The following is a 10,904-nucleotide window of genomic DNA, read 5'->3' as shown; positions in this document are numbered from 1 at the left end:
ATGTAATAAGAAAGATACATTATGTTGGTACTCGGTTGAGTAAGGTACTGGGTGCCCATCGCGGCCCATCTATTTGGGTCGTGATAGGGGTGTTACAAGATGCAGTGTACTTAAGGGCATTCCCCTTTACACTTAAAGATGATGCAAAGTAGTGGCTTCGAAGCCTGCCGACTGGGTCGATTGTAACATGGGATGAGATGACCAGAAAATTTCTTGATAAATATTTCTCCATTACTAAGACGGGCAAGTTTTGAAGAGAAATCCATAACTTCTGCCAGAAATAGGTTGAAACTGTTTTTGAAGCATGGGAGATGTTTAAGGAGATAGTCAGAAAGTGTCAACGTAGCAGAATTGAACTCTAGATGCGACTCCAGGACTTTTGGGATGGATTGACGTCGGCCTCACGTTGAACATTGAGCAATGCAGCTGGAGGCCCATTGATGAAGAAGACTCCAGAGGAGATAGTTGTAATTCTTGATGAGTTATCTGAAAATGCAAATCAGTGGCCCTCTGAGAGTGCTGAAAGAAGAAGATCAAGTGGTGTTCATCAAGTGGATGCTAATACATCTGTGCAAGTACATCTTGATGCTATGGCTAAGGAAATACGGAAGCTGACCTTAGCCACGATAGAGAGTGAACCTCATGCGGCTTATGACATATATGGAAGAGGACACCCTACTCATGAGTGTCAAGCCTCAACTGAGGAAGTGAATGTTGTGGGAAATTATAATTTTAATGCAATGGGTCAGAATCATCCCGATTTTTCATGGAGTTCACCCGGGGGCACTGCAAATGCATGGCACTAAAACAACTCAAATTCCAGGGACAAGGAGCCCCGGGTTTTGTGAATCAGCAAAGGCAGTAGTTTTAGCCACAACAACCCAATCATCCTGGTCTAGAAGATCTCATGAAGGACTTTATTGTGAAAACTGATGAAAGATTTGAATTACAAGGGGCAGCAATTCGAAATCTATAGAAGCAAGTGGGAAAGATTATAACAATATTATCTGAGAGAGTCCCATGTACTCTTCCCGCTGATACTGAAAGAAACCCCAAAGAAACAGTGAATGATGTAACCTTGAGAAGTGGGAAAGTATTGAAAGATCCCACCCCAGTCCAAAGAGATGTGGAACTTGAAAAAGAAATTGGGGAGCAGCTGAAAAGTGATGTTGAGAAGAAGAAGAAAGGCAAGAAGGCGGCTGAGAAAAAGGAGAAGAAAGAAGATTCGAGAAGGGAGGAACCTGAAGAGAGCAAACATATGCCTGCTTTACCTTTTCCCCAAAAGCTATATAGAGAAAAGCTGGGCAAGCAGTTTGAGAGATTTTTGGATATGTTGAAACAGGTTCATGTGAACTTACCATTCACAGAAGTGCTCTTACAAATGCCGGCTTATGCCAAATTCTTGAAGGAGGTCCTGACAAAGAAGAGGAGGATAGAAGAAACCTCAGTGATCAAGCTCACAGAGCATTGCAGCGCGATATTGCAAAATAAACTCCCATAAAAGTGTGGAGATCCAGGAAGTTTTACTATACCTTGCTCTTTAGGCACTATTAATTTTGAAAAGTCTTTATGTGATTATGGTACCTCAATTAATTTAATGCCTTTATCTATTTACAGGAAACTGGAGAAGGATATTGGAGAGATAAGGTCTGCACCAATATCTTTGTAGTTGGTAGACCAAACGACTCTAATACCCGAGGGGATAGTTGAAGATGTGTTAGTTCGGCTAGATAAGTTTGTATTTCCTGTGGATTTTATAGTGGTGGAGATGAAAGAGAACAAGGAGGTCCCCCTCATCCTAGGAAGACCATTATTAGCAACGGGCAGAGATATCTTAGATATATAAGAAAGAAAATGCATGCTTAGAGTGGTTGAGGAGACTGTAACTTTCAAGATGGATGTAGAAAAATGGGCACAAAAGGAAAAACCAGCTGCAAGTGTTGAGTGGAAAGTGAAGGGGTCGAAAGAGAAGGCTGCAGTGAGTGAGAAAGATAAGTGTGGGGTGTACACCAAGAAGGCTAAGAAGAAGTTGTTTGCATGGATGTGTGTATTAGTTCGGGCGCGAGTAACGGAGCCCGCCTTCGACTCAGACCCCGACTAGATATTCAGAGAAGTTTCCTTTACCTTATATTTTTTTAATTGTGTCATGTGACATGCCACAACTTAAAGTGTGGGGTGGGGGATATTTGTATGTTGTATGTAGATTAGTTTAGTTTTCTTTTTTTTAGTTGTAGTAGTTAGAGATAGAAAAAAGTGAAAAAACATAAAAAAAAATTAAAATTTTCAATTTTACCTGACGATAGATATCATATCGACAGGTTTCTTGAGGGATTAAAGTCGAAGGAAAAAGACCAAAAAGATTTTCTTTTGTTAGGTTGTGTAATAATTCCCTCTTGGTTTTTCTTTGTGCTGCGGTTCTTTTTCAAGGGTTTTGTTTCAACCGGGTATAGTTAGTTTTTATTTTCGGTAGAAGTATAAAACCGTGTTCTATGATTTGAAATGAAATCAATATCTCTTGACTTTGCTATACCTTGAGAATAGTGAGTGCTTTAGTTGTGACGCTTAGGCTCAGTTTTTGACTCTTGTATAAGTACCTTAAATTATATGATCTTAACTTTGCTTAACTGCTTTAACTATAGTGTCTTGATGAGTCCAATCCTAAGTGAGTTATGTGTCATGTGTGTGTGAGGTTTTGTGTTATTTTGTGCAATGCATTTGATGTCTAGAGCTTGCCCCATGTGTTTGCACAGTGAAATAGTAGTTTTATTCAGTCTTGGAAGTAATATATGCGTTTCTTTGTTGAGCCAGATATATGCTTTTGCCCACCTAATTGCAATGTATCTTAGTTAACCCCTTTGAGCCTGTAATCCTGTTCCGTTGGCAACCACATTACAAGACTTACCTATTTGTAGAATTGACCATCTATTTGAACCTTGTACCCCTCTTGAGCACTTGAATTTGTTATGAACTTTGTAAAAGTTGAAGTGTGGGGTGGTTGGGTTGGCTTTTGAGTGGAACTATTGAAATAAGGAGAAAGGTGCAATGTTGTGAAAAAGTAAGAGCCACTTGAATTGGATAAGAAAAGAATGGAAAATAATTAGTTATATTGTTGTGCAAATATTCTTTGATAAGTGGTAACTCTTGATGTAATTATGCTTAAATAAGTAGGGAGTTAATGTATATTGATGGTTTGACATAAGTGTGGGGTTTTGAATGGTTAAGGTATATGTATTAAAGTGCTTAGGGAGGTGTAGTCACTCTTATATCTAAATGTATCATACCCGTCCTGCAGCTTACATTACAACCAAATAAAGTCCTACTTGATCCTTGAGTGAATGAGCTCAATTAGTATGGTAGTACACTATGGGCAAGCCTATGGTACGTCTTTTGTGACATATGAATATTGTTTCTGAGAGTGAGCAAAATTCTTTCTATTTGAAATTCCTGATTGTTCTTAAATTTTATTGTGTGTGGAACTACTCTCTGTTGTTGTGTGAAGGCACTTGATTCATGAAGGAAAGGTAATGTCGTTTACCTCTATGTTTTAGTAAGTGAGAGAGTTTTGAATAATGTATGGTACTTTTGAGTCAAATCTTGTGGCGAGGATGTTACAGTATTGTGCTTAATCTAATTTAAATATTCTTGGTGTGATGAGTCAGGACAGTTGTTTAAAAAGGTCGTGTTTATATAAAGTGTAGTTTGATTGCTCGAGGATGAGCAATGGTTTAAGTGTAGTTTGATTCACTCCACTTTAATTGTGTTTGAGCTTTAATTGTTAGTGTTATGTACTTATTGTGTGTTTTATGCCCTGTAGGAGTGATTTCGAGTGATGTAGATGTTACGGAGTTAATTTGTGCTATTTGGATCTTTGAAATCTAAGTATAAGCCCAAGGGATTAAGCCGGGATCATGTTCGGGGGTCGAGGATCAAGTCAGTACGTCAAAAAGCAAGATTTAATCCGTACTCTAAGAAAACTTCCTTGCCGCGGTGCGTGAGGCACCGTGGCTGTAAACAAACCTACTGCTTGACAGAAGTTGAGCTCTATGGATTTCCCCACTAAAGCCCCACATGGCGCGTCGCCCCATGCGGCGTGCCTGAGTAATGTTTACAGAGTGAAAATCCTATTTCGGCTAGGAGAAGGTGAATTCGTTTGGGCCCGGCCCTACTTGGTATAAACACATAGAAAAACGTTATTTTCTGGAGTTTTCGACATACTTTCGACCTAAGGAATCTAAGGAGGAGTTGGAGGAGCAAAAGCACGAGGATTTCATCATTCTTTCCTCACTCAAGACCCGAGTTTGGATTGAATTTATGTTTTCCCATCTTTTTATCATATTTATGATGAATTACTCCATGTCTACGGAGTAGTTCCCTTTAGGATTTGATGGATTTGGTGTATTGATATTTGTTTGTAGATAATAACTCTAGTTTTATGTATTGAATCATTTTTGGATGATTTAATCGTTGCATCTATATTCACTTGTTCATGTAATCGAGAGTGGCATAACTTGTAATATCTTTGTATTATATTGTTGGTTGAGTTCATTAATTCTTCTTAGTAATCGAAAGAGGCTAGTTGAATCATTGATTAAACCTAGTTAGGAGGATAATCGAAAATCGTAAAGACCAATCCACTATGCATTCTTGCATATCTTCACCGAGTTTAAATTAGTTCATCTAGTGAGGTTGAGACTTAATTGAGAGAGGAGTTTATACTAAACGTTTGAACTAATAATTGAATGAATTCGAGAGACTCACTTGAACATTAGAAGTGAATTATCTAGAGTTAGATCCCAAATAATTATCTTGCATCTATCCTATCAAAACTCTATCTTCTCCCATTGATAACCTTCTTTGCTTGTTCCTTGTTTCGATTGTCATTAGTCAATAGCTTAAGATTCTTAGTTATTGATCAATCTTGGATAGCAATCGAGCTAGAGACTATGAGAATACTGTGTAACTCGAATACCTGTGGATACGATATTATACTATACTATATTTGATTAGTGAGCATAATTTAAGTGTATGTTTCAAGCTTGTCACTCCAATACTCCAATTTCTATTCTTTTTGTCACATGATACAACTCGTATATTCTTCATGTTGTATATTCTTTGTTTCAAGTTGTATACTCTTTGCTTGAAGTTGTATATTTTGTGCTTTAAGCGGTATATTCGCTTCTTTAAGCGATATATTCTTTGTAATGCGTCTGCTCCAAGTTGTATATTATATTCCACACACTTCAAACTGTAAATTCTTTGTCATGCTCAAGTTATATATGCTTTTACACATGCCTATATTGTATATGCTTTCGTAGATGCCCATGTTGTATATCCTTAGTCATATGCTTTGGTGCTCCCTTATTGAACTGTCATCACCTTTCTGTCGACACTTGGTCGTACACAATCACATACAAGTCATGCGAGGGTTGACTTTACACCCCTCCAAACTTTCTTTCAAAACTCTCTAGTTTCAGAGATTGGCAGACGAGATTAACTACGTACCATCTCGCAGTTGTCCTTAACTCATGTCTGAATCAAGGTAAATCTACTCTTAAAAGTCCTAGGTCTCTGTACACATAATCTTGTAGCTTGCTTAGCTGGATTAATCCTTCCATATCTTTTACTTGTTACATATTCTTTGTATGTTACCCCTTCATTGTGTGTTGTATATTCTTTATCTGCTATCGTATGTATTCTTTATCTGATATTTGCCCTCTACTTGTTGTCCATTATTATGCTCTCTTTGTCTGACTAAAGTCAAGTTGACTAGTGTTGAACCTTGGACCTTTCAAAATACACATACTCATTTGGTCTTTATGACCATCCTCATAACCATACCATTATCCGGACTCTACTATCCTTTTCAAAGATATGTCAATCTAGCTTGGTACATTCATTTGGTCTTTATGACCATCCTCATAACCATACCATCATCCAGACTCTACCATCATTTTCAAAGATACGTTGATGGTAGGCTATAATTGTGTGTTTTAGTTTCTTATCGTACTTTAATTGAGTTGAGCTTTCAATCGCTAGTGTTTTGCACTAATTATGTATTTTATGCCTTCTAGGAGTGATTTCGAGCTATATAGATATTGTGGAACTAAATCTAGTTATTTGGAGCTTTGAAGTCTGAGTAAAAGCCCAAAGAAATAAGCCAGGATCGTGTTCGGGGGTCGAGGATCACTGTTGGATGTCAAAATTCAAGGAAGAATCAACTGCTGAAAAAATACACTAGTGCGACGTAGTAGTGTAATTTTATGTCAGAAATTGGCAAAGTTCAGAGGCCACACAGGTGTGCGAGCGCGCACTGGGCACGCAAGTTAGGCAGAATATTGTCCAAAGTGCGCGGACATATACACAAGCACACTCCTAGGTGCGCGGCCATATGCACAAGCACACTCCTAGGTGCGCGGCCGCGCACGTCCAATGCCGGAAAGTGTCCTATTTCGCGTAGAAAAAGATGTTTTCGCTTGGGTCCCGACCCTACTTGGTATGTATACATGGAAAAATGTTATTTCTGGAGATTTGACACATCTAAGACCTAAGGAGGCTAAGGAGAAGTGGTAGAAGCAAGAGCACAAGCATTTCATCATTCAATCCTCGGTGACGACAATAGTGTGACAAATTACTCCATATCTATGGAGTAGTTCTCTTTAGGGTTTGATGGATTTGGTGTATTGTATGCTTCTGGATTATAACTCTAGTTTTTATTTAGTGAATCGATTTTGATGATTTAATTATTGCATCTATATTCACATGTTCATGTAATCGAGAGAGGCATAACTTGTGATATCATTGCATTATATTGTTGGTTGAGTTCATTAATTCTTCCTAGTCACCGAAAGAGGCTAGTTGAATTATTGATTAAACCTAGTTAGGAGGATAGTCGAGAGAGGTTCTCCTAAAGACCAATCCACTACGAATTCTTGCATATCTTCACCGAGCTTAAATTGGTTCATATTGTGAGGTTGAGACTTAATCGAGAGAGGAGTTTCTACTAAACGTTTGAACTGATAATTAAGTGAATTCGAGAGACTTACTTGAACATTAGAAGTGAATTAACTAGAGTTAATTCCCAGACATTTATCTTGCACCTATCCAATCAATTCCTATTTTCTCCCATTGATATCTTCCTTGCTTACTTTTGTTCAAGTGTCATTCGTCAATAAGTTAGACTCTTAGTTAATTTTAGTTTTAAATCACATAAATCTAAATTGTTAATCATCTTGGATAGTAATATAGCTACAAATTATGATAATACTGTTTAAATCCAATCCCTGTGGATACGATATTATATTATACTATATTCGACTAGCGAGCATATTTATGTGTGTATTTTGCGCTCGTCAAATTTTGGCGCCATTGCCGGGGATTGGCGATTAATAGTGTTTAAATTAATTTTCAGTGCTAATTCAGGAACAACTTTATTTTATTTTTCTTTTTACGCTCTTCTCATCTGTGTGCAGGCAACAAGTTAAGTTCAGCGGTGTATGACTCAATCCTCTTCAAAGGACTTGGTTCCATATGACCCAGAGTTAGACAAGCACCTGAGGAAGTTGAGAAGAGAGAAAGGATTGAGTGGATTGTTGTTGGGTCAGCCTTCAACTCAAAATACAATGGTAAACAATGAAGAGGTAGTGGACCTAGTTGTGAGAGAGGCGGCTCAGCAACGGGAAGCACAGTTAGCAGCTGAAGCAGCCAGAATTACGGATGAAACGGTCAACGGGTAACGAAGGTTCAATCCCAATCGAAACGTGATAGAAGATGAATTTGAAAATGCAACTCCTACACCTGGGAGGTCGTTAGGAGATTATGCCAGACCGGTATACTACCAACAATAGTCTAGTGTGAGACTCCCACCCATTGATGCCAATAATTTTGGACTCAAACAGGGAGTCATCCAGACCATTCAGAATAATTGCATATTCAGAGGGAAACCCAATGAAGATCCCAACAACCATCTGATGGACTTTGACGAAATTATGAATGCATTCCGTTACAATGGAGCATCACATGATGCCATCTACCTCATAGCATTCCCGTTCTCTCATAAGGATAATGCAAAGTAGTGGTTGAGAAGTCTGCCCATTGGGTCAATCCGTACGTAGGAGGAGATGACTACCAAGTTCTTAGAAAAATATTTCTCTGTCGCTATGTCTGGACGAATGAGGAAAGAGATTCACAATTTCAGCCAAAGTGATGGGGAGACAGTGTTCGAGGCATGGAAAAGATTCAAGGAGTTATTGCGGAGGTGCCCTCATAACAGAATGGAGCGATGGATGCAACTCTAGGACTTCTGGGACGGTTTAAACCTGTCATCAAGGAGATTGCTGAATAGTGCGGTTGCAGGTCCTCTGATGAAGAAAACTCCTAAAGAGATTGTCACTCTTCTGAATGAACTATCTGAAGACGTAGAACAATGGTCCACTGATCAAGGGGACCAAACAAGATTAGCAGGGATGCAACGAGTAGAATCGTCGGTAGCAATGCAGGCCCAAATTACAGCTATGGCTAAGGACATCAAGCTACTGACGCTAGCTCTGGTGCAAAATCAACCACATGTGGGATGTGACATATTTGGATTGGGACACCCGACACATGAGTGTCAAGCTACAGCCGAGGAAGTCAACGCATTGGGGAACTTCAACAGAGGCAACTACCAAGGAGGTGGTAATTTCAATTCTTTGGGATAGAGACATCCAGGGTTCTCATGGAGTTCTTCAACTGGTAGTTTGAACTCCTGGCAGCAGAAAAATCCCAGAGCACCAGTGCAAGGACCTCCTGGTTTCCAAACTCAGCAGAGGCAACCATATCAACCTCTACAGCCTAACAACTCAAGTTTAGAAGATCTAATGAAGGCATTTATAAATAAATCCAATAAGAAACTTGAGACTCAAGGGACCGCTATCAGGGAGCAAGGCACAACCATCCGAAATCTGGAAAGACAAATTGGGCAGCTTGCAATATTATTGTCAGAAAGGGCGCCGGGAACTTTGCCGGTAGACACTGAAAGCAATCCAAAAGAGACAATCATAGTCGTGTCTCTCAGGAGTGGGAAAATATTAGCAGAGCCAAAGGTAAAACCAAGGGATGAGAAGGAGATCAACTCAACCAAGATAGCTGAAAAATAGAAAATCGATGAGTCTTTGCCCAAGGAGAATGTAAGCAGCAAGGATGTTGATAAGCAGAAGGTGAACAACACAATTGAGGAAAGCAAGCACATGTCATTATTACCTTTTCCTCAAAAGATGAAGCGGGAGAAATTAGACAAATGCTTTGGAAAATTCTTGGAGATGCTGAAACAGTTGTATGTGAACATCCCGTTCATGGAGGTTCTCACACAGATGCCAGTCTATGCAAAATTCTTAAAGGAAATCCTCTCAAGCAAAAGGAAGCTCGAGAAAATGAAAGTGGTCAAACTCAATGCCTACTGCAGTGCCATTATACAAAAAAAAATTCCAAAGATGTGTGGGGATCCTAGCAATTTCACTATACCTTGCTCGTTAGGTAGCGAAACTTTTGACAAAGCCTCGTGCGATTCAGGAGCATCCTTTAACTTGATGCCATTATCGGTGTTCAAGATATTGGAAGGAGAGCTAGGAGTGATCAAATCTATGCCAGTATCCTTGCAACTGGCTGATCAGACCACGATCATACCAGAGGACATAATCGAGGACATTCTGGTAAGGGTAGACAAATTTGTTTTCCTAGTAGACTTCATCGTGGTAGATATGGAAGAGAATAAGGAGGTACCTCTAATCCTGGGGAGACCATTTCTTTGCACTGGCCGGGCTATTCTTGATATATATGAGGGGCAACTCATGCTACGAGTGGAAAACAAAAAAATAGTGTTTCAAATGAAGAGAATGATGAAATACCCATGTGATGAGGCATATGCCTATGCTTGTCTCAAGCTAGATATGGTGGGAGAGTTAGCTGAACAGCACAAACTGGATAAGCTAGTAGGTGACTCACTAGAGAGATGCATTAGTCAATCAAGCACAATAGAGGATGAAGATACTGAGATCAAGAAGGAAGTTGAGGCACTGGAAAATGAGAACCAGGTGGTAGATGAAGAAGAATTCGAGAAAGAAAAGAGCAAGCCGAAGCTGGAATTGAAAGTAATCCCGACACATTTCAAATATGTTTTTTTGGAGACTAACAAATTTCCTGTGATTGTTGTTGCTGAATTGACAGGTGAACAGGAACACATGCTTGTGGAGTTACTACAAAAGCATAAAAAGGCAATCGGTTGGAGTATAGCCGATATTCAGGGGATCAGCCCTACAATCTGCATGCACAAGATCTTGTTAGAAAAAGGGAGTAAACCAGTGGTGTAGCCCCAGCGCAAATTGAACAAAAATCTTAAGGAGGTGGTTCAAAAAGAGATACTCAAATTGCTGGATGTAGGAATAATATTTTCCATCTCTGAATGTCAATGGATCATCCCTGTTCAGGTTGTGCCAAAAAAGGGGGCATGACAGTGGTAAAAAATGAGGACAACGAGCTAATTTCTACTAGAACAGTTACTGGGTGGAGGATGTGCATTGACTACCGGAGATTAAATGATGCAACAAGGAAGGATCACTTCCCTCTTCCTTTCATTAATCAGATGTTGGAGAAGGTGGCAGGGCATGGATGTTATTGCTTTTTAGATGGATATTCAGGGTACAATCAAATACCTATTGCTCCTGATGATGTTGAGAAAACCACCTTTACATGCCCGTCCAGAATCTTCGCATATCGGAGAATGCCTTTCGGACTATGCAATGAACCAACTATTTTCCAGAGATGCATGATGTCAATATTTTTAGATTTAAATGCAAAGTATCTTAAGGTGTTCATGGATGACTTTACTCTTTTTAGAGATGACTTTGAAGATTGCTTGAGGAACCTCGAAC

General features: G+C 39.3%; 1 protein-coding gene and 1 pseudogene across 1 annotated transcript; one reads left to right on the top strand and one right to left on the bottom strand.

The window, feature by feature from the left end:
* Positions 1-245: 245 nt before the first annotated feature.
* Positions 246-344, bottom strand: LOC117277974 (small nucleolar RNA R71; annotated as a pseudogene).
* An 8,907-nt stretch (positions 345-9,251) lies between these two features.
* Positions 9,252-10,343, top strand: LOC117277972 (uncharacterized). Its single transcript, XM_033657414.1, has one exon. The coding sequence runs from the start codon at positions 9,252-9,254 to the stop codon at positions 10,341-10,343; it is 1,092 nt and encodes a 363-aa protein (XP_033513305.1).
* Positions 10,344-10,904: the final 561 nt, after the last annotated feature.

The sequence above is a fragment of the Nicotiana tomentosiformis genome, chromosome 11, assembly GCF_000390325.3.
Source record: "Nicotiana tomentosiformis chromosome 11, ASM39032v3, whole genome shotgun sequence".
Taxonomy (NCBI): Eukaryota; Viridiplantae; Streptophyta; class Magnoliopsida; order Solanales; family Solanaceae; genus Nicotiana; species Nicotiana tomentosiformis.
Note: the sequence above shows the minus strand (reverse complement) of the source record. Positions and strands in the feature narration are given on the sequence as shown.

Bases quoted from the DNA above. Each gene is read 5' to 3' on its own strand.
- LOC117277972 (XM_033657414.1), top strand. From the start codon at position 9,252: ATGAAGCGGGAGAAATTAGACAAATGCTTTGGAAAATTCTTGGAGATG.